Genomic DNA, 25,711 nt, shown 5'->3' on the forward strand with positions numbered 1-25,711 from the left:
TATCCAAATCTATTCTGATCTACATCGGGAAACAAGTATAGTAAGTGACTAAACACTAAACAAAATGTGGCTTGGAATAAACCATTAAGTATACTGTCCAATTTGGCCAACCATGTGGTACATTACCTTTTCGTTGAGTGGATTTTTCTACGTGCAGGTAACCCCCAACAGAGGGCACAATAAGGAGGTTGTAGTCCAGACTGTGTAGTGTAAATAGAATTTATTAGTCCAGAGTTTTTTTCCACTAAAGTGGCACCTGCAGAAGCAGTTCCCCATTGTTGGTTGAGCACTGTTTGAAGAATGTGCCAGAGAGTTCAGCCAATGGCAGTTCTGCAATCATCTGTTTCCCATATTCACTTGCAGGTAAAGGTAGACCGGTCACTGGTGGACGTCATGCAACTTAGACAGAGGACTCAAAGCACCTTCTTCGTCAAACCGCTACTCTGTTATCTGGACAACAGAACATCTTCTCTTCAGGTGGAACCGCACAGCTTCTATTATGAGATTTCAAGTTTCATAGGAAGGAACATGCAAAGGACATGAGAGAAGACTTTTCAAACGTTCAGCTTTCGGAGCGACTTGATTTCGATGTCTATGCCTCTTGGTGGTTTTTAGTGTGCTTAACAATCAACATTTAACCCGCAAGGAAAATGAAATAAAACAAAATTTTACAGGAAAATACCTCAAGGACAAATTACCAAAGTTTACATGTATAGTATCCACGTATATGTAGTGCGAGTGTTTCAATCTGAATTTACCCCGGCAATCCGAAGCAATATTGTATTGATTTTCCTTTTCATCCTCTTACGTTTTAGTCAGGGATAGGAGATAGTAGACATACGTACCATACTAGCTACTGTTCATCGTAGGCAGACTTGCCTGAATCGACTGAAACTGCGGTTTAGTTGATAATTTGTGTGATTTGGGTGTAGAATGTTCTTCTCAGAGGTTTGGCAAATATGAAAGGCAGGAAGAGAAATATTGAAAAGAGCAGGAAAATGTGTTCCCGCAAGAGGATGATTGATGACAAAGGTAGCACGCTGATTGCCGCTGGAGATGATCCTGGCGGTGATGGACCATCCGGAAACCATGAACAAGAGGGACCAAAGTGGGATACATGTACTTCAAAGCTTTCAGTTCAGGAGATTCCCGAGCCGGGGAAGATGGGTTGTCTCTGGAAAAATCTACGCCTCCACAAAGGGTTAATTTTTGCCTTTGCCTCATGCTTTTTCGTGTCATCTGGCTCCATTGGTGTCAAGATGCTATCAGGGAGGATTTCTCCCTCAGAGGTGGTTACCATACGTCTCTTTGGATTCTTAATCCTGTCTTTACCCCTCCTGCTGCTCTTCCGCCTGTCTCTCAAGGTCACTCTTACACAGTTAAAATGGCTTCTTCTCAGAATTGTGTTTGGGACCAGTACCATGACCTTGGGTTTCTATTCGTTCCAAAACATCCCAGTTGGAGACGCGAACGCCCTTCTCTTGTGCAACACCATCTTCACAGGTATTTTCGCTTGGATCATCATGGGGGAAAGATATACCCTTGTTGATGCCACATTAGCCGTGATTGCTATATTTGGCGTGGCGCTGATTGCCCGGCCGTCATTTCTCTTTGGCGATCTTGTGGCGGCTCCAAAGGAAGGGAACACCCTTTTGGGAGTTCTTGCTGCGCTCCTGAGTGCCTTCTGTGCCGCCACCGTTTTCGTTATCACTAGAAAGCTGGGAGGAATCAAGGTTCATCCTCTTATCCAGATCATGGCCTTTGGCAGCGCAGGGAGTGTCCTGACTGCTATTGTGACAACAGTAATGGCAGAGTGGAAAATCCCTAAATGTGGAAGAGACAGGTTTATCTTGATGTTCATCGGCATTAGTGGATTTCTTGGTCAGATCTTGATGGTTCTCGCATTTGAGTTTGAGAGAGCATCTTATGTGGCCATGGTCAGGAGTAATAATGTCATCTTGTCTTTTCTGTTTGAGTTTGCTGTCTTTGGTAATGTCCCGCACTGGCTGTCTCTGATTGGAACGTTATTGATTTTGCTCGGTTCGTTGGGAGTTACCATCAAGAAATGGATTGCTTCAAGGAATCATCCTCAAGGAGAGGAAAATGCAGATGAAGAGGGAAGAGAAGGTGAAGAGCCGATGATTCCTAATTCTGATGACAAGAAAGAAGAAGAGGCACGTGGGCATTGATTTGATTCTTCACCTAGATATACCTAGATCATGCAATGAATTTATTTACATAAGCATCATGCCTTGTTGAATGCTGTACACATGCATACGTCGTGTACATGATCTATTGTTTCACCGCTTTTTCTTCATACGATTTGCCAGTCAGCCAATATTCGCGAAATCAACGACTGCTGAAAATCTTGAATAACGTAAAACACATGTGTTGTATATCATCTCAAGAGCGGCAAATTTGCAAATTTCCCAGTTCAAAACAGATTTGTTTTTCTTTCTATTTCGTCAAAAGAAGAAAATCTAAATTTGGAGGGCTACTTTTTCAAAATTGTCAGCTATGGAGAGTGCAATGTTAGTTGTGCGAACAGGGGAACTCTTCCTCTTTCAATTTAAACCTAATTATGTTGACAAATATCATTGAAAAATTGCACTATTTCTAAGTTTGAGTGCTACCGTAAAGGAACATAGAATGTCTTAAGGAATGGGCGAGATCTGTCAATGAAAGTTGTCAAAATAACAGGCACGAGTGCAGGTTTGTGTTTAGGGTTTTCTCTAACCTTTTGTGGTTCATGACCATCAACATGGCCACGTTGTCAATAACTTGGTCACTCCCACAAAGGTTAACCCATTATCCATTATCATCCATTATTTATTTTTCTCTCTTCATATCAAAGGTCTGTCGCTGCGTGCTATGTTTTGAATATGAACAAAGAGAATGGACTGTGTGGGCTGGCCTTTGTAGGAGTCACCAAGTTATCGAAGTGGTGACCATGTTAAAGGTTATGGGCCATGTAATGTTAGTAAAAACGGAAAACGCAGACCCTAAACACAAGCCTGCATTCGTACAGGCTGGCCTATTTATTCGGCCACTTTCATTGACAGATCTCGTCCATTCCGTGAGTGTTCATTGTTCCTTCATGTGACACTCAAACTTGGAAAGAGGGCTATTTGTCATTGTTGCCTTTAACGTTCATGTGCTCAGTCATGCATGACATTTGTCTGCATAATTAGGTACAAATGGAAAGAAGGAGAGTTCTTCATTCCTTACACTAATATCATGCCCTCGATTGCTGATGATATGAAATAGTAGCCATCCAAATATGGATTACTATTACCTTTTTTTATACGCACTGTATAATGGTGGCATAATAATCAGTATGATGAATTACAGTGATGCATTGACTGATTGTTATGTCATATCAGCGACATTCCACTGAAGTCGATATTATACAAATGATGCACAGGATATCTAGAGTGTGTTAGTGTAGGCGTGGTGCACTCGAGGGTATTTACAATTGTGAAACATGCACGAGGCGAAGCCGAGTGCATGTTGCACTACATTGTAAATACCCGAGAGTGAGCTACGCCTCCACTAACGCCACGAAATAATTCTGTGCATCATTTGTTTTATAAAATGGGTCGAAAATTCGAAAACTAACATCATTTTTCAGCGTTTTTCACGTACCTTTGTGGGTCAAGACGTCCGAAGATGTTCGTCCCAAACATTTACGCACGTCGCACTCGCGGAAGTCCCGCACATACAGTACAACTGTATAAGTATATTAATGGGGGTTGGGTTTCCGGACACTTAAGTTCCCACATGAAAACTTACTTATTTTACATAGAATATGCACCCTTTACCTTAAAGACTTGATATAGACTCCTCATATAGGCCTACTAGACAACATACTCTGAAAACGGCGTGAGAATTAACCTGCTAAATCGTTGGATTTGCTCTTCAAAGTGACTCCATGTACGCGTCCGGTCCCATAACGCTTGATCTACTGTACTGTACAAAGTGTACGTATACATAGTAGAGTATACGTACGTACGCCACACATGTTATGCACAAGGGAAGACAGGCCGGCCGGCCGGCAGCCCGAACTAGAAGTTGTTTACAGGATTGACAGCGCGTATACGCATGCAATTCATCAAAGGAGCCGCCGCGCGCACAGACGATCGGCAATCTACCATAGGATTACAGGCAGTGCAATTGTACTGAAGTAAAGGAAGGAGGTGTGTCTCATTTCAGCGCTTCCTATTGGCTACATTCTTGAACCCATTTTATAAATTGTTGCACCTGTATTATGCCATCTGTACACCTATCATATATGAACAGTACATGTGCACTAATGTCTGTTACCTTTGTGTGTTTAGGAGGAATAATGTGTATTACAGGATAATGTTCTTGTCAGTGTTAATGCCAGTTAATGCCACATACCTAGGTGTTTCAAAAAACATTTCTCACTTTTGATTCTTAATAATTCATAAACTATATATCAGATAGCACTGTCATGATATGAGCAATAGCTGAATAGTGTACAATTTGGTTGAAGGTAGTTTGAATATGAAAGCATAAATCATTTTCATGAAATCCATGATTAATTTAACAGTTAGGTTCGAGATTTTGCTCTATTTTCAACCCTCTGTACAAAATTTCACTTTGCACAGGGGTCAATGGGTGTGTATGGGAGTGTGTGGTTTACACCATGACAATGGTCCTAAACAATGATTAGGGTTTGAATGCTTCATTATTTATTCATGAGAAATTCCACTATCACAACTAGTCTTTATTCAGCCTCTGGCAGTATCTGTGTAAAGTCAAACGCCTGCCGATACTGTCGTTGGGTCTCGACAGTGCTCTCCCTACTTCTGAAATACGAAATTACAATGAATACCTTCTGTTCTATCGTAAACATGGTGACAGGAAGCAAAGAAAATCAATTAGAGTATACACTTGTGTAAATGGAGCCTTAAATAAATCTACTGTGAAACATATCGCCCCAATGATAAATGCTGCTGAACTCTTTACAAAAATGATTTCTTTGTATCAAAAAGCGAAAAATTTATCAGACTATTTAATTAGTAGACAGTTGTATTAAAATGAGGAACTTTAGATCATTTATGCTTATTTATATCCCAAATTTAGGGATATGTGAAGCAAAACTTGAAAATGATTGCTAGCTGGAATGAAATGTGGTGTTTGCAAGCACTTTACCGTGCATGAATCCAGATTAGCAGTGCCCAGGGCAATCCACATGAATTATTGATTAAGCATGCATGTGCCTGGGAGCTCCAGACTGACGGCCCAAAACCACTATTTCGGCGCAATTGGTCACAAATCGTGTCGCTTATGTTCCTTCTCACCTAGGAGAGATAAAAAGCTCTTTCAAAATGCTCCTGTGATTTTATGTGATGCCAAGGGACATATAGACAAAAACTGAAATCATTTCGAAGGCCCGCGAGTTTGTACCACTAAGCCATTGGTGGAGGGTTAAGTTCGGCCAACAGGCTCAAAAGTGCATGTCGCCAACGATGATTTTTTATGTTTTCTCAACTTTGTGGGAAAATATGAGCATAAAGAAGAAGCTTACTCAAACTTTCAGAAAAGTAGCCGAACGTTCTATGAAAACCTAACACAACTTTATAAGCTTATCGTTCTTTAACAACAAAATACCTGATGGAAATGTGTCGCCAGATCTGCTGAAACATACGTTACCATCTTTGTACTGCAAACATGGTAATGCTATTACAGTGAATACCACACAATTGTATTGTTTTTCTGACCAAAAGGGGTCTAAGTTTATGTTAAAAAATATTTCATCACTCAGCTTCAAAAGACATGCGACTGCTAATCTCGCAAATATAGATTTTAAAAAGGTAGATTTAAGAGAAGCAACATACGTTACCATCTTTGTAAAAAGTATGAAGGTGCATGGCTCTGAATGATTGTTCTAGAGTTGAGACTTATGGAGTAGATTGTCCTCATACCCATGGGTGGCAAAAGATTCATTATTATGTTGCTAACTTATACGATTTAATCCACAAGTGTAACATACGTGATGTAACTTACGTTACCACCAAATGACAGAAAGCTTAATTACACCATTAATTACCACCTAAATGTATATTTCTCGAATCTGTGCCGTCGATTTGAGGTCAGGGGATAGCTCAGCAACCTCTTTTACTGGCATCTTGAGCATTGGCAGCGCGCAAAATACCTTTACATGATGTGTTGAAAAACTGAGTAAGTATTTGATTGTTGGAAATGTGTTGTTGTTTTTCATAGAATCATGCTTTACTTCTGTTTATTGTGTCTTTATTAAGTCAGTAGATTCCACTGTAAAAATCCAGTTATTGCTTTGCTGTACAGGTTTATTCTTTTGAAATAAATCACTCAATTTATTACGTAACGTATGTTTCAAATTTTGGTAACGTAAGTTTCAAGATGTCATGTTAATAACAGACAATCTTCGGAAAAGCCCATTTAATCTGAGACAATTTAATTGTTGCAGTTATGATGTTGATGAATTTCTACGTCAAAACATATCAAATTCATTTACAGCTGTATGTTTTTGTTTGTTTGGAGGATGCAGTAAAAGGGGACATAATCATAGTATCTTTTAAAAAAATCGTTTGGTGGGCGTTGATGTTCAACTTGGCTTTAATGATGTCATATTTCAGGTATAAGCAATGAATTTAACATTGTTTTAAGAAAATTCAATGAATAGCTAATGAAATTAGAGATTACACAGATCTCTACTTCAAAACTAGTGGATCAGGTCCCTGCATTAATGTAGTAACGTAAGTTTCTAGTTTTGGTAACGTAAGTTTCATCAATTCATGTCATTGAAAAGGGATATTTTAGAGAATGTGCGTGGATAAAAATAACATTTAATTTTTGTAGAACTATTGTTGAAGGAATTCTGTAGGGAAATACGTCTTTTCAATTATATTTATCTTTGCTTATCATAAACCAATATGGTGACTTACTCCCTGACTATTTTTAACGGAGAAAATAAACTCAAATTTCTGTCGTAATGTCGTTGATGATCTCAGAGTGAAGAAAAACACATTTTGAATGAAGAAAAGGCAACAAAAATACAGTGCATTAGAGAAATGTAATTTCAACTATTACTGTTACCATCATAGATCAGGCCTACATGATAATGATAATGATAATGATAATAGTAATTATAGTAATATATGTTTCAGTAAGCTATATGTTTAAGACATTAACATTTTTTGTTCTTCCTTCTCGTTGAAGTTAATACAGTTGCAATGGGGAAGGGCAGTGCTATATAGGATTAAAACCCCATATATAGGGAACGTGTTAGCTGTAATCAGAATGGCGAAAAAGCATATCTCTAAGCAAAGATTCAAGAAAAAAAAAAAACTTATGCCCGTCTCGTAGTTAACAAAGAAAAGAAGCAAAGTCACGCATTTTTTTTTTTTTTACCCTACCACATCAGGGTAATCATAGGGGAGGGGGTTGAGGGTCCCCAGCCCCTTTGCCAGCAGTCAAAATATAAACAAAAGGAAATAAAAAGAAAAAAATGAATCGCGGACTCGCCCTCCCCCGTTTGAAATAAAAACAAACAAATATGAAATTGGGCTTGTACTGGCAGCATCGAATTGAGCTGAAGCCTTTTTTTATATTTCTTCAATTTTCTTTTCTTTCTTTTTTTTTTCTTGCTTGTCAGTCGATGAAACCCGGCAAAAGAAATGAAACCCAAAAAATAAAAAAAAATAAAAATGGCACGGGAGCTTTTTATTTTTCTGCCCATCAGGACATTAAAACTGGAAGTGGTCGACTTTTTCTAACTCCTGACACCATCCCCCACCCCATAAAAATCCTACTTACGGGCCTGCATGCCTATAATCATTATCAGTACCTTTGTTGTGCATGTATAGCAACTTGTCCTTTCACTTTCTTTTTAAAGATTCAAAACATTTTTCCTGGAGACAATTTCAAGATACGGCAAGAATTATTAATGCAAGACTTGTTATTCTTGTTATCCTTGTGGATTATACTGTTTTATGCATACATAACAAGGAAAATCGAGTACATCATTTTACTAATGACAATTTCATTCATCCTACCCAGTATTGTGCTAATGAAACTGTGTAATTTGACGTTATATCATGGACCTCATTTTGCCATAAAATGTCAACTTTGTAAAGTGGTCATTCATTTAGTTAACAAAGAACATTTCTCGGTTCCTTCTTTCCCTATCTCTTGTTTACCGAGTTCAGACATTTTAAATACAAGCAATACGGCGTTATTGTTCATTATGAAGCACTTTAACAGAGTAATCATCTCGTTTCTGCCGTTTCTTGTTTCATACAAGTGTGAAAAATTTTGTGAATACTATTTTATTGCAACTGCTATTTTCAAACTGTTCCTGCATGGAGTAACTGTTGCGACAGCTGATGAGTCTGCAAAGTTATGGATTCGAAACATACCTTTCAACAGCATGAAGATAACAAGTTACAAGACATCAAAATGATGATAACAAGTCACAAGACATCAAGCATACGAAAACTTTCATTATGATAAAATTAAAGTGAAACCTACGTTACCCACCACTCGTTTTATATTACACGTACATCATGACAATATTTTCATCCGTTAAGGCACGAAACAGCATGTTCCCAACTCTTATCATTTCAATGCCATAAATTCATAAGTATGAAGCCAACTGTCTTCAATATATCAACAGTTACGGATTACTGTTCTACTGAAGAGTTTATACGAGGACATGTTATAAAGTCTTGCAGTTTTACAATTATTTTAATTGTTATTTTTGAGAATTGTATCGCCATAATATTGCGACATCGTGTTATAATATTCGTTCACTTAGAGTTGAAGAGAAATTAGTGTAAGAATATATACAAAAACCAAAAAGAAAATGTTCAAAAATTTGCTGCACATGTAGTAGTATTGTCTTTGTAACTTACGTTACATTAACGTGAAACATACGTTACGTGGAATCCAACGACTATATTTTTGCGCACATAGTTTCACATGTTTCATCGATGATACTCAAGAATTAGCTGGCAATTTGGGACTGATAAATGTTGAAAATATTTTCTGAAGAAATTCTGACGTCAAATTATCGAGAAAACAAATTAACATTACTTGTCTAAGGTTTAACACAATAGGACATGCTGTGTTAAGTATAGCATACATGTCATTTGCCATCCTTCCCATCTGCAGGCAGCATTTACAAACATGGCAGCCGATGGTATACTTCACATCTGACGCATAATTATCTCAATCATAGAATGTAGTCACCAATCTTAATGCATTTGAAATAGAATGACATGGTAACGTATGTTACATGATGAAATTTACGCCCCATGAAAGAAATTATCACACCTTTAAAATAAAGCAAAACTATGTGTTCATATTTTTCAACTACAAACTTGAATATTTGTCTCGTGGATTGGTATAAAAATGAAACCTATTCTAACAACTTTAATTTTCCCGTTTTGTGATTGTCCAATTGTGCCGAAATAGTGGTTTTGGGCCTGTCAACGCCTAGTCAACAGGTGGTTCAGGCATGTCCATTGTTCAGGGCCATTGTCAGCACACACTCACATACACATCATTGGTTCCTGTGCAAGGTTCAATTTTTGTACAGAGGGTTAAAATTTGACCAAAACCTGAAACCTTACTTCAAAATCAATCTTAAATTTAATGAAACTGATTCATGCTTTCACATTCAAATTACCTTCAACCAAATTGTACACTATTCAGCTATTATTTATATCAATAACATTTTTATCGGATGAATAGTTCTTGAACTATTAATGATCAAAAGTGGAAAATGTTTTTTGAAACACCTAGTATATGCATGAAGTAACAAAATGTCATGACATGCGGTTAAGTGAGCATGTTCTGAATTTCATTAATTTCACAATGTTTAATGAGCGTAATTTTGCAGTGTAATTTTGCAGAAAACTGCTGTGTCTTATTTTCATCATAATGATTATCATAGCATTCTTTTTTGGCATTGTATAGCCTCGATTTTCTAAGACCTTTTTCTTGCGTCAGAACATGGCTCATAACACTGAGTGGTGCTGGCTGTAGACGTTAAGTTGTTGCGCACTCTGGAAATGAGTTTGCTTGAGTATGAAGAGAGTACTTTTCATAATGCACAAATTGGACCAAATTTGTTTTTGTTTTTGTTTTTATGAGAGTGCTGCACTTGCATGCACGTACGAATACATTGTATATGCATATACGCAAGCTAAATCTTGAAGATATGTGTGTTTTGAAAATAAGTTTACTCTGCTTTTGTTTGTATGTGCGATGTAATGGTAATTTTAATGTGTAGAAAAAACTGCATATGAAGTCTTTTAGAATTTCCTATGTATGTCAATTCACCAAATGAAGACTTGTTATACAAATTATAGGAAAGTGCTATTTTCATTGCATTTGATTTAATTGCAGCGATCAATTTAGATTTAAGTTTCCTGATAAAAAAAAAAAATGTATAGTGTGCAACATTGTCAAAAAGGTTCATGGGACGGTGATCAGTCTTAAAGAAAGTCGAATAGTTAAGTTGAATAGTGGAAATGGGAATGGTAAATGTTAGTATACATATTAGAGGACTGTTTACACCGTTCACCCTCTCCCATGGGTTTAGTAGTGGAGGAGGTTTCCCAAAATGCTGCCAAAATGTGATTGTTCTGTGATTTTTTTCGTTTGGAATTACGTAACGTAATTCATTCTCATTATTCATCGAAGAGGGCTTTTGGCACGACGAAATATAAGAGGGATTTGTTTGTTTGTATGTTTGCTTGCTTGCTTGCACATATCTGTAGGACTAGTTAAAAGAAAACTGTTCACAGGGGGAAACGTGACGATCGCATCTCACTTGACTGATGGTTATCATTATTTTCCTGTGGTCAGGCACGAATCCCAAACTCACGATCAACCCATGCATGTTAGCAGTAAGGGTTGTGCAACTAGAACATTCCCTATCCAACATGTCCAAGACTAACTTGGTCCGAAGCGCAATCGCAGGTGCTACATACGGGTATACTGTATCTTGCTCAGAAGTAGCGTGGTGTTATGGCGTCAATATTGCATTACTGTTGCATGTTACCAGGCCCTGTGTTTATTCTAGCTTATATGCGTCATCTGTGTCATTAGAATAATCAACTCTTTTAGCTGTGACTGTCAAAACGTTACTGAGGCATTGGTGCTTCCCGCTTGCATGATAAAGAAAATCTACATTCATACGTTTTGTTTAAAAAGAAAAATCTTATTGTGTGGGAATGGCTCTACCTATACTGAAGGAGAACGAAGTATTTCAGCAAAATATGCAGGGGAAAAGTTAAAAAAAGAAAGAAGTTTTCAGTTCTACATATTCATTTCTTTGTAAATATATGGATTGTGTTAAAATGTGTTTGTGTTTAAAATGGGTATGTAAGTAGCTTTAGGGTTTATTTCCACTGAAAAAAAAAAACCTATAAAGTTGGCATAACACATTTTAAAACATATTGCCATCATACTGATGGTATTGTTGAAACATCTTACATTTGTCGTTGTACAATCTGAAACTTTCTCAAATCAGAGAGAAAAGAGACATACTTTCCAGTATACTGGTCTGAAGTTTTCTAGATGCTTTACAGTGTAGTATTTCCATCGTAATTCAGTCGTTTGCCACACTCGCATCGATTACACAGCTTGTCTATTTTTGTTATTATCCATGGCCCGTTATTGCTGACACTCGCAGGGAAATTGAGATGGGAACATTTTATTGGTGATGATGATGATGATACTGATTGTTAACCATGCGCTTTTCATCGCAGGGAGGAGTTGTAAATGATCAAAATGCCTCAGAAATTTATCATCAAAGATTGTGTTTTGCAGTATGTTCTGGTCTTGTTATGTCATCTATGTAACCTGTGTCATGCCAAAGGTTGGTTATGTTTTGACTGGAATTTATGAATGGGACTCCAGCTCCTTGCACTATTCGCCTCTGTGGTCTCAAATAAACCAATATCATTGTTATATTTGCCTCCTCAGGAGAAGTTTGTACCGCCTCGATTTGCAGTGTTAGTTGTAATATAGTACCACTCCGTATTTTGTCAGCGCTAAAGTGAAGGGAAGTTACAAGGCACTGCTTCAAACGCTAAAAAAAACACCAGTGCTAAATACAGTCGAAAAAAAAAAATTAATGAGTCCTTCCCCCATACAAATACATTTTTTTTTTTAAATCAAGAAATCGGTGGATTCATGCGATGAAATATGAAGACACATGAACTTTGGTTAAAGAAGACATGCCACATGTTCTCCAGAGTTGCATTCAATTTTGAACTCAATATTTCGTATCTAAAGGATTCAGATGGCGCTGTTGTCCTAACCTTAGTAGTGCCAAAAATAGGGCATTAATTAAAACCTTGAAAGCAAAACATTCCAGTTTGACTTTGTGTATTCTGTGGTCCTGCAATGGAAACCATACGGTTGAAATGTTTGTTTCTATCGGTCGTTGCTCGATGGCTCAGTGACGTGTATGTAATGGTTAAAGGATCTATACCAAGCAAAAACATGTTGACTTGTGTTGATTTATATGATATCCTGATTATCACTAGTGGCAGAAAGATAGATAAATATATCCCAAATACATTTTTTTTTTAAATTCACGTTCCATATTCCACATTTCGTACAAGTTTTATATTCCATTTGATTTGAAGCAGAAATGTTTTTCACACAATGGTCAGTTTGAACCAATAATGCACAAATGTATAAGGACATATAATTAACGTGTAATATGAGGAACCCACTAAAAAGCAAAGCTTGTAGGATGTGGGTTCCGAAAATATAACATAGGGTTTTAGTACAGTATATCAAAGTCAGAAGTGACGTAACATGCAAAATTCAAAATATCGAGAATATTACAATGTTGACGGGATGTACAAAGTATAGTATATAATGTTTTATGATTAACTTATGGTATAAATGCTTAAAAAAGTAGCAAGTTAATCAAACTGGTGAGGTCATCCGAGCGAGGCATCATTTAAGTATATGCAAAAAAAAAAATTAAGCGATTACGGCAAAATAATTACACATAGGATTTTAGAAAATTGGCTTTGAGATTTTTCGTAAAGGAGCTTAAAGAACTTGAGTGCAACCGAACCGAATCTAACTCATTCCAGAAAGAAGGGCCGGTAGATGTAATTGTCTGAAGGGCTAAAACTGTACGAACAGGGGAAAAATGATAGGATTCACTGTGTCTTGTAGGGTAAGTATGAATATCACTGTTTTTCACAAACATTGAGGAAAATATATATATTATATATATATAAATATTCTATGATAATATGTTCAGCAATTGTTCTCTGGATTACCGGGATGTGCAAAAAACAGCAACAAATAAAATACAATTGTAGTGCAAGCCCAGATTCTATATTTGACAGTATCTTTCAATCACAGCTGCATTAAAAACTATTGACTAACAATAGACATGGAATGTACCTTCCTCTGAACCGAACGTGTTTCCCTATTTCTCCTTATGGTCGTAGAGAGAGTGCAGGTGTAAAGATAATGTAAAAATGCAAGCAATAATAATACTGAATCACACTGTTGGAGTCTCTATCTATTTTCATTATTCATTCTTACTTAAACCAAGGTTTTATCCCTAGAGTAGCAAAGTTAATCTTTGTCTTTTCTCCTTTTCTTTTCTGAAGATGACCCTCTGGATCGTATTAATTAGCGCCCTTTATTATTTCTCTCTTCTGTTTCTAACATTTCTTCTTTTTTTAATTGTTTATACATGAGCACTTTCCGTTTTACTCCATTGTAATTATCTTCTTGAACTCCTAATTTGGTTTTCGTGAAAAAAAATCCTTCCCTTGCCATTTGACAATAAAGACTTGACATTGCTTCGGCATTTGATAATCATTTGTAGACACTTGCTATATACGTTGACCTTTCTAAGGTTTTTGAAACAATTGATCAGTGGAGTCCCTTAAAAGAAAGGGGAAACAAACACTTTGTCATTATGATGTCAGGGCGAAGGCCTTGGACTGGTTCATTGACTATAATCTCTCGACCGAAAAACATTATGGTTTCGAATGATGGTTCTGAATCTCATACTCTTAGTTTATGTGCTGTTCATAAAGGCTCGTTGTTGTGTCCGCTATATTATTTGTTGATGATTCAAATACTTTTATTATTTTTCACATAGTGATCGACAACTATACTGCTTGAAATGATGACCAGGAGTGTGGTCACGGTCCAAAAAAATGTCAAATACATACACACACACACACACACCAAAGTTATGCTATATAGTAACACCGTTATTCCTCTAATTTCTTAGTGTACCGCTGGAACTTGTTTATCTGACAACCTTTCTTGGTATAATCGATGAATTGTCATAGAAACTTCACATAATTCATAATACGTATGAAGTGTAATTCTTGGTGTTCAGATAGTGAAGAAAGCTTATAGATGTGTCTACGGCGGGGGGGGGGGAGTACCATGTGCAACAGAGAAATAAAAAAAAAACTGAGTAGGATTCACCAGTAATGTTGGATTCTCTCATGTTCAAAATGTGGTCATGACGATGAATTTATCTATCTATTAATTATCAATATCTACTATTGCGTTGTTTAACACAGTGACATAATAGTATCATTTGCAAATCATAACTAGTTATGTTCCAAACTTCAATGTGTCAATTTTGTGACATGTTAATAAGTAAAAATGAATATAAATGTCTATTGAATTCAAGTTTTTCTTTTTTTTCGACCAAGATAACTAAAGAGCTGATATTAAGCTAATTTCATGTTTCCCAAACTTATAGTACATCCCTCTGCTGCCTCACCTCTACATAGTGTATTGTATGGAAGCAATATTATGACACATTTATGAAATATTGAATGAAAAATGCAAAGATAAAGGAACGATTGATTTCAAATACAATATTTTCTTGAGAATAAGGCAAATGTATTGAAGATATTTTTTACCTAATTGATTAAAATCATCGACATGATATAATACGAACCTACATAGTAGAGTGATTAAGCTTTATTATGAAAGCACAACATGTATAGACACTATTATGTGAAACTAACCACCCATGAAAAAGGGTCGTATGATTGATTCCTTAATTATGCTACTCTTAGATTAAGGCAAGTCATGAAGAAATATTTTAATGAAAATTTCAATCAATTAAGAAATAATACTTTACTGCTGCGCATGATCGACTTTATGCCCTTTTTAAAAGACTAACAATAGATGCATGATATAACATATTGATAGAATATACAAGTTACAAAACCAATGAATGCGCCTTATAAACTAGTCAGTTTATCTTTTAAAAACAATAATATATATATATATATATATTGCATATCCAAAGTTTAATTTCATTCGAATGTGCAATGAATTGTGTACAGACTTAAAAATCGCTTTCCTGATATATTCAGTGATTGACTGTACCAAAAAATCAATCTTCCGACACGTAGGGCCTACATAAAATCGTGTACTGTACATCTTGCAAGCCGTTGTCTATAATAAGCCCCCCTTTTTCTGGAATAATTTAATATGCTGTAAGACAATTTAGAAGAGCATTATACACTTTTTTGATGCAATTAAGTAACAACTTGATAAATAATTCCATCTGCACCCTTTCTCTTCCGTCTGTCTTTTTCCTTTGTATGAATTCCTTATGTTTGTATATTTCACTGTATTACATATAATTTTGTGTCTGTTTGAACTCAATTACAAAGTGATTATAATGTATTATTTCATGTACACCCTTTGTCGCAAAGCCTTTTTTTTTTTTTTGGTGCTGTAAGATTCTGTTAGATTCTTTCACTATCATACTTGATATCGTGTATTTTCTTTTCTTTTCTTTTTTTGCAAACTTCGCAAATTGAATGTTAGAATGGAAATGAATGAAACGGAATAAAGTTGAACCCGATCTCTTTGAGCACATGTGACAGTTTTTTTTTTTTCACGACTATTAATTATAGAATGTCTTCACAATTCATCAAAATTCTTGGGTTTATTTAAATAGTGGTGTTTTTTTTCTTTCAGAGGGAAGTCTCAACTTTGTTTCCTTTGTTCTGCAGTGGTTTTTCACATTTCTGTTATCTTAAGATGCTTTTCAAAGGTTGCCTGCGTTGTGCTTGGTAACGTCCCTTCACTGACAAAATACATAGTTGCACTAGATTGACATGCTTCTGTTTGTTCGTTTGGTTGTTTGTTTGGTTGGTTGGTTGTTTGGTTGGTTGGTTGATTGGTTGATTGGTTGATTGGTTGGTTTGAAGAGAGATGTTTGTTGTTAATCCAGGTGATTTTAATCCATGTGAAGACACATCACAACAATCTACGGCAACTGACACTCAGGAGAACTCAGAATCAACTCAGGAGGAATGAAAATCTTTTAAGGAGGCAATTATAAGGATGACATCGGTTTATTTGAGATCACATAAATGCATAATGCGAGGAGCTAAAGTCCGATTAAAAAATTCAAATCAAAACATTACATGACCCAAATGAGTTAGATGACAAAACGGGGGCAGAACATATCGCAAAACACAATTTTTAGTTGTAAATTTGTTTAACATTTCGATCACTTCCGACACAGCCCCGCGATGAAAAAAAAAAGAAGAAAAGAATGTAGCAAACATTATCATCAATAAAATGTGTCAATGTGAATTTAATTGGGGGTGCTAGTAATAACCGACCATAGATAATGAAAATCAAAAATGAGATGCTACAGTTGTCCTATCGATGCAAAGTTCACAGCAAACGACTGAATCCTGCTAGAAATACTACACTGTATACCATCTGGAAATATTTAGACCAATACTGGAGAGTCTTTCGCGTTTCTCTTTAACTTGTGGAAGTTCCAGATCATACAGGGACAAATGTGAGATGTTTTGATAACATCAACACTTTGAAATATGCTTTCCTTTGTTCAGCTAGGCCTCCTTCATTCATCACACACGTTAACATAGTTGTATTTATTAAGTTTACACAGTCAGATGGTCACATTGAAGACATGTAATTCTGAGGTACTGCATCTTAAATGTATTATTTACCATTTACATACAGGAAACAAAAACCCAGCGTTAGTCCCTCAAAGTAGTGAACGTAACGTAGAAATTTTAATCTGTATAATGACTGTTAAGTATTGTTAACTAGACAAAGTGTGAACAATAGTTTTAATAGAATTGTTTCGAGAATAAACCGTTTACAGTCATGGCTAATTGTGAAAATAGTGATATATTTCCTAATATTTTAGGCTTGATTGTGAGTAGGATGTTTTGAGGTATATACAGATGACCTACACATAATGCACCAAATGTGATAACTCAAACATCCCCCAACATGTTAGCTGTCCTGCTTCACCTATTATGAACTTTACTGTGTTGTTAAAGCCACGTGCATGTATGTTTTGTTTGCTTGCTTGAGTGCACTAGAGCTACTTGTATTTACACTGTACTTATACTGTACTTTCACAAGAAAGCAGTCTACGAAGTTGATTTGGTTGCTGATGAGGCTTCGGTAGAAACAGACTGTAAAGATGTTAGTTACGTCACTAATAACGCAATGCTTTAGATACTAAACAACAAAAGGCAGTATAATCACATTTTGGCAGCATTCTGGAAATATCACTTGCTGCAGGAAGAAGTGTAGGCAGTAGGGATTCAGTATGATGACACTGACCCAAGGGGCTGTAGAGGGTTGCAGAGTGTAGAAATTCCTCATTAATGCACTTACTAGATAAGTACCTAAATCACTCCCATTTGCACTCTTCAACATAACAAAGTTTTAAGGGGTTTCTATAGTAGTGATGAAGGGGAACCTCTGAAACAGCGTTGCACACTATACATCTTTCGTATGATACATGTATTAGCAAACATGTATTCAAAATATGAGAACAGTGCTTTAACATAATTTCATATGACAAAGCTTCAGTTGATAAATTGATATACAGCACAGCATATTCATATACAGACTATAGAAGCAGTTCTTTCTCAACATAGCAGTTATCTTCATTACGTCAAACAAAAACACAACACATTCATCTTCAAGCTGCCGTACTATTGTCAAAGGATCGATACGGTCGTATGCATAAGGAAAAGAACTCTCTTCATACTCAAACAAACTTAAACTCATTTCCATATTGTGTAACGATACAATACTTATCATTGTGATGAGCCACGCAATGAGGCAAGATAGAGGCCCTGTAAAACCAAGGCAAGACCATGCAGAAAGAAATGAATGTCATTTTAATTATGATGAAATAACACACAGTACATGTAGTTTTCTTCAGATACAAAATTATATACATGTACATTCAAACATTTTGGAATAACTCAAATTCAGAGCATATTCACCACCACTGCATGTCATGATATTGTGGTTATTTTATGCATATAAAATGTGGTATTAACACTGTCAACAGCGTTACGTCGTAAACTGCTAAACACACAAAGGTTACATACTGCACAGTCATACATAAAACGATAAACGGAAGATTATATACAGATTCCACAATATATTGATTTAAGTCCCACACAGTTTAAAGGAATGTCTGCAGAAATTATGACATGGAAATGCATCCTTGAACTTCACCGTACCGTAAATGCCACATTTATATATCAAAAACACGCTATTTTTTTCTTTTTTCATGTATATCACAAAATGGGTACTTTCGGGCATTTATTCCCTATTGGCCAGAGTCAAACACTGGTTATCAACAGATATGAGTTACAGTGGAAACTCGATATAACGAGATGGTCGGGACCGAGTCATTTTCCTCGTTATAGCCGATATCTCGTTATATCAGTAGGCATAAAAGAAGGCATAACATAAAGACATTAATTTGCACATGTGGGACTACCCATCATATTTCAATCAATACTGATAACTTGATATTGTGTGTGAGGGAATAACTCACCTTTATGGGTAAGAAGATGTTTTTCGCCAAAAATATCCAATATCAAGAATGTGTTTCTTATTAATTGTAGATGTTTGAATTTGTAAATTTATATAGCTTGCGATTGTATCAAGATCGTCTGTGGATTGGTATGTGGTTATCGTATGAGTGTGTGTTGCGTGGAAAGCTTGAATATGGTCTGCACAATGCTGTGTGTGTATGTGACACATTCTGTATGTACATTATGACTGCGTGTGTGTGAAGATGGGGAATTCCCTACGTAGGAGGCCAATCACAGCATCAGATTGCCTCACACCTGCTAAACGTCATGATGATGTCATGTATACATATGGCCGTCCCACCACATTTTCTGCATGTATCAGTGTGCGCGCACACACACACTTACACGTACAACATGCAGAGCTAGCTGGAGTGCACTGAAGAAAATGATTATGTGTGTACAAGACAGTTTTGGGCGCATCAAGCTTTACAATCTCGGAAGATGATAGCACAGGCGAAGTAAAGCTTTACCGAAGGCATTTTGCTTTACCTCGCTATAGCAGGTTTGATTGACTATGTTTTTCTTTGTTTGGAAGTCACAAAATTTATCTCGTTATAGCAGTTATTTCGTTATAGCCGATCTCGCTATAAGAGTAGCATTTTACATTGATTTGTGTGGAAGGAAATTTGGGACCGAGAAAATGTCCTCGTTATAACCGATATCTCGTTATAGCAGTGTTCGTTATACCGAGTTTCCCCTGTATATTGATTTAGAAGGCAATTTTGAGAGTGGTTGAATTATTTTGTTGTCAAGAACCACATTAATGAAATGGACGGAAGAAATTTCATTCCTTTTCAAATGAGAAATTGCAATCTGCCACTCTTGAGATGATATACAACATATTTGTGTTTCATTATTCAAACTTTCTAAAGTTGGTGAACTTTGGTTAACTCTCAAAATTGGTGAAGATGAAAACACTGTGAAACATGCCATGTATACCATATAAACACCATCCAAAAGGCATGATGCCAATGAAACAAATACCATTGTATGCAAAAGGTATTTTGATGTGTGGAATCGAATCAGTGCTCATGTGCTTCTTCCTCTTTCTTGTCATCAGAATTAGGAATCATCTGCTCTTCACATTCTCTCTCCTCTTCATCTGTATTTTCCTTTCCTTGACGATGATTCCTTGAAGCAATCCATTTCTTGATGGTAACTCCCAACGAACCAAACAAAACCAATACTGTTCCGACCAGAGATAGCCAGTGCGGGGCATGACCAAAGACAGCAAACTCTAACAGAAAGGCCACGATGACATCGTTACTCCTGACCATCGCTACATAGGATGCTTTCTCCATCGCAAATGCGAGAATCATGAATATCTGACCAAGAAATCCACTAGTGCTTATGAATATCAAGATGAGCCTGTCTTTTCCACATCGAGGGATTCTCCACTCTCCAAGTGCTGTCGTCAAAATGACAGTCAGGACACTTCCTGCACTACCAAAGGCCAAGATCTGGATAAGAGGATGAACCTTGATTCCTCCAAGCTTCCTAGTTATGACAAAAACGGTGGCGATACAGAAGGCACTCAGTAGCCCAGTAAGGACTCCCAAAAGTGTGTTCCCTCCTTTTGGAGCCGCCACAAGATCGCCAAAGAGAAAGGACGGCCGGGCAATCAGCGCCACGCCAAATATAGCAATCACGGCTAATGTGGCATCAACAAGGGTATACCTTTCCCCCATGATGATCCAAGCGAAGATACCTGTGAAGATGGTGTTGCACAAGAGAAGGGCAGTCGCGTCTCCTACTGGAATGTTTTGGTAGGAATAGAAACTCAGAGTCATGGCACTGGTCCCGAACACAAGCCTCAGAAGAAGCCATTTCAACTGAGTTAGAGTGACCTTAAGAGACACGCGAAAGAGCACCAGGAGGGGTAAAGACAGGATTAAGAAGAAAAAGAAACGTATGGTGACCACCTCTGAGGGAGAAATCCTCCCTGATAGCATCTTGACACCAATGGAGCCAGATGACACGAAAATGCATGAGGCAAAGGCAAAAATTAACCCTTTGTGGAGGCGGAGGTTCCTCCAGAGACAACCCATCTTCCCAGGCTCGGAAATTTCCTGAACTGAGAGCTTTGTCGTATCCCACTCAACTGCTCTCTCTGGTTCATGGTTTCCGGATGGCCCTCCAACGCTAGGACCATCTCCAGCGGAAATCAGCCCGCTACCCTTCTCATCGATCATCCTTTTGCAGGAACGCATTTCCCCGCTCTTAGCAATAGTTCTCTTGCTGCATTTCATCTTTCCCAAGACTCACAGAGGGACATTCTAAACCAGAATCACATAAATTATCACCTGAGCAGCAGTTTCAGTCGCTAGCATGCCACATTACCTTAATGCAACTCTGCCTACACCGAACAGTAGCTAAGCACAACGCGTTTGCCCACGTATCTCCTAGCCCTAACTTAACGTAAGAGGATAAAAGTGAAGTCCTTGTGCTGTTTCTCTTTCAGAATTTTGGTTTATTACATTGTCATTACTGGCCAAATGCTGGTTGTTAAACACCTTTATCCCAAGGCAAGTGGCATAGACATCGAAATCAAGTCGATCCGTAAGCAGAAAGTCTGAAAACTCTCTCCTCATATCCTTTGCATGTTCCCTTCTACGAAACTTGAAAGTCCAAAAGTAGAAGCTGTGCGGTTCCACCTATAAGATTTGATTGCTAGTTGAAACTGGACCTGAAGGGAAGATGTTCTTTTGTCCAGGCAACAAAGTAGGGAGTCAACCAAGAAGATGCTTGGAGTCCTCTGTCTAGGGTGACCTCCTCCAATGACCAGTGAGCTCTATCTTTACCTGCAAGGGAGTATGAAAAACAGATGATTGGATTACTGCCATTGACTGAACCTCTCTGACACATTCCTCAAACAGTTCTCAAGCAATAATCGGGAACCGCTTCAGCAGAAGCCACTTCAGTGGAAGAAATTTCCGGTGTGACAAATTTTACTTACACAGCAAGGACTGCTAACTATACTTAGTATAATTGTGCACTTTGTTGGGGATTCCCTGCACGAAGAAGAATCCACTCAACAAAAAGGTAGCGCGTTGTTGGCCAAACTTGACAGTATACCCTATTGTCTATTCCAAGCCACATTTTGTTAGCGATCAGGCACTTACTATACTCGTTTCCCGATGAAGATCAGAATACATCGGGATATTGGCTGTGAAATAAATAAGCACTTTTTAGGACCACGACAAGAATCTACCTAGTGTACTGCAAAAGCAACGCGCTCCACAGCATCTTAATGCTAGTGAAATCTTTTGATGAACCAGAATGCATTTAACTTATAGACACAATTATTCATTCACAGGAGACAGACGGACGATTTAACTTTGAACTAATAATCTCAGCACATGACTGAGTGAGATCTTTCAAAGATTCTGTTCTTTTTTATTGTAGCATTGAATCGATTCGCGTCCGTTTCATCGTCAAGATTTACAAAGTATAACATGGGTCAACTGTATGCATGCTGGTAAACTTGCCTTAAAAACAGTAAAGACAACGCACAAATTAACTAACTTCGCATTCAAAACTATCTTCCATCTTCGATCACCCGATTTATCAGACATCTCTTTCATTACATTATTCTTGTAAAAGAAATTTTGGAAACTGTATTTAAACATGATAGTTGCTTTCTAGCCAAATCTCCTCATTGTCTTGTAGGGAAAGGTTTTGTGAATTTTTATACTGAGACTTCTCACAATTACTTTCACATTGAACTAGCAACATCTTTGATGATACATGCATATAATGCAAAATGCACTTCTGCAACAAATATAATCCGTCTCCGTGGTTGGGGAAATCCCCCCCCCCCCCAAAAAAAAAGACAACTAAACAGAACCTGTATAATAACTTCATAAGCCTTCTCTTCAGCTCCAGTTTCATATAGATTCAGTGTACAGTTCTGGTCGAGGTGAGGATTTAGCTTTTAACGTTTTGCGAGATATTCAGATACCACTCTATGAGATGTCAAATAGCATACAACTTTAAGGGGTATCAAAAGTTTGTTTGATGAAAATCGGTTTTGAAATGGCTGAGATATCCAAAAACAAGGTGAAACAAAGATATCCCAATAAAAGGTGTGGCCTGTAGTCTTTTATTATTATCACTTTTCTGATATCTCAGTCATTTGAAAACCAATTTTCATCAAGTAAACGTTGAATCCTTCTTAAAATTACATGCTCTTTCACTTTCATAAGAGGTTTCTCATTATCTCACTTAGGAATGTAAAAAACATGAATCCCCACCCCAACCAGTACTGTATAGCCCCATAAAGGGGATGGCTAGCAACTGATCAGTGGGAATCAGTGGGAATGCTGTTGATGATTGTTCCAATCCTTGTGAGATTCATTTAAGAGTCTATTGTTGTGTGAAAATTCAATGTTTCCAGGTTACCATGCCTGTACAGTGACGGGGCGATCGTTAACGGGCCGTTTACGCACACATCGTTAAACACACACACACACACACACACACACACATATATATATATATATATATATATATATACATATATATATATATATATATATATATATATATATACACGTATACATCGAAAGTATGTTTGCTGTACCGGATAAGATATCGCACATATTTATGGAAAGTCTAAGGGAAAACTAGTACGTACGTTACCAGTATGTTTTCTGCAGCACCAATCCTGACAGCATACCAGTCTTTCAGACATCTGTTGATACCCAAGGTGAACTGCGGTCATGTAATGTGCATATGAGCAAATCTGCCTCAAGAACAACGCAGCTGTTAGTCACCTGTGGGTGCAACACAAACAACGCAAACACCTCAGATGTGAAAAGAGAGAGAATGGCAACAGGGGAAAAGAGGATGAATTATCACTTGGTCGACGCTCACTTCGTCTTTTAGCCATTTAGTCTCAACCCACCTGGTCTAATCCTGTTTCGTTTACAATCATTCAGTTCATCTATTGACCATTCAGTCCAGTTGCCACTCAGCCTCATTACCAGCTGGTCTACTTCCAGATGGGCTATGCTCACTTCGTCTAATACCCACCAGTTTTTGCCCCCAGTTTATCAGACAAAATGGGAAAATGTACAAGGACACAAAACTGCAAGTAGACCATTTTGGCTATTAGACGAAACAATAAGTAGCCAAACTGGGCATTAGACCAAGTGAGAAGTAGACCAAACGGATATTAGACGATATTGATAATAGACCAAGTTCATTTAGCTGAAGTGGTGTTAGACGAACCGGGAAGTAGACAATCTTATAGTAGACCAAGTTGAAATAAACCGGAAGGAGAGGGTAAAAACAATCGGAGAGAGGTTATTTCAACATGAATGATAAATATTGATTGTGATTACCACATGAGAAGCGATATACTGCACTGATTTCACTTTTGGTTTTTTCCTGATGAAAAATAGGATCTGAGAGGATTCAACAAAATATAAGGTCAAAGTGCTCATAAACACACAGGAAAAGTTGAGGGACCAATGAGTCGCACACTACTTGATAGATTTAACAATGACTTTTTCGGTTTCTGTTAATGAACACGCTGATATACAGTTTTGATGGCCGAAGTATGGCTCAGGACTTTATTTTGTTAAGGCTGTTGAGAAAAGAAGCATACAGAGTTTACTCTTCTGGGGTAACAATTTTATGCGTGACTCGTTTGTAAAGAAAGATGGGCATTATTATTTTTTATTGAACCAGTTCTGTTCTACTTCGAAGCAATTCTGTACATGATCATGGAGAATGATACACAACAATGGGCAACATACACCGTGGTTCAACGCATACAATGTTCTACACTATACCATTCCCCACACATAGTGCCCGCTGGGCATTTATAGATGAATACATAGTACAGCCATAGGGTTATTGTCAAAAAATTACAATAGGGCTAGCTTAAAGATACAAAGTCATTAAAGTAATGAGAATCAAAAACTCAAGAACTAACGGAACTCACCTTCCTACATATAGATGGTAGACTTAAAGGTTCGCATTCTGTACTGTACGTATGGCATGTCAATCGGAATTGTGCCACTTACGCAACAGTTCACATAAATGCACCCATCAGCGGACACAATGTTCTCCCAGGTCATCGTCCTTCCACGATGACGTTAATTATTGACAGCTTCTTATTTCAATCGTACGCTTTAATGTGTGGATTCGGAATGCAGAATGCCGAAGTCTTGTAGCCACAGTGATTATTTAGCTTTGCATCCACGATCCTTGCTAGGGTGCAAGTCGAACAAGACATGTTATGGAATAGGTAATGTAGTTGAGTAGATGGGTGTTGTTGTTTTTTTTTTCTTATGGTCTGGATTTTGTTATTGTGGTACAGTGTATTATGTTAGCGTCACTTTGCTCTCGGTGTCGGGCTGTCCGAGCTTCATTCCGCCTAGTTTCGTCTATAGGCCTGCTTGTATGACGTTGACACGTGATTACCTGGCGTCACACTTAGACAAGCTGTACTGAAATTGTTACACCATTCCCTCATTCCTTGTTTTCATTTCATAAAGGGAACATCGCGGGATACATTTTTCTCAGTTAAAGAGTATCTGATTTGTTTTACGACCACTTATATCATGGTTCAGTTATTAATGAAATATTGTATATCTACGTAGCAAAGTATACAGGTCAATTTTTTTAACCCTCGCTGTCCCAGGGGCTCTGGACAGTATGTACAACGCTATGGGGTTTTCTGTGCCAATTGGTAATTGGAGCACAGAAATGGTTAATTAGAAATTTCCATTGAGACCTGTGTTAAAATTCAAAATTCAAAAAAA

At 37.3% G+C, this 25,711-nt stretch overlaps 2 protein-coding genes across 2 annotated transcripts; one reads left to right on the forward strand and one right to left on the reverse strand.

Annotated features, from left to right (window-relative positions):
• The first annotated feature begins 959 nt into the window (after positions 1 to 959).
• Positions 960 to 2,189, forward strand: LOC139720674 (solute carrier family 35 member G1-like). Its single transcript, XM_071632029.1, has one exon. It carries the CDS (start codon positions 960 to 962, stop codon positions 2,187 to 2,189), a length of 1,230 nt encoding a protein of 409 aa, XP_071488130.1.
• A 17,771-nt stretch (positions 2,190 to 19,960) lies between these two features.
• LOC139720675 (solute carrier family 35 member G1-like) lies at positions 19,961 to 21,187 on the reverse strand. The gene has a single exon (XM_071632030.1). It carries the CDS (start codon positions 21,185 to 21,187, stop codon positions 19,961 to 19,963), a length of 1,227 nt encoding a protein of 408 aa, XP_071488131.1.
• Between the last annotated feature and the right edge of the window lie 4,524 nt (positions 21,188 to 25,711).

This window comes from Diadema antillarum, unplaced genomic scaffold (genome assembly GCF_040938485.1).
Source record: "Diadema antillarum isolate AM-2024a unplaced genomic scaffold, OU_Dant_1.0 scf00000131, whole genome shotgun sequence".
In the NCBI taxonomy this organism is placed as follows: Eukaryota; Metazoa; Echinodermata; class Echinoidea; order Diadematoida; family Diadematidae; genus Diadema; species Diadema antillarum.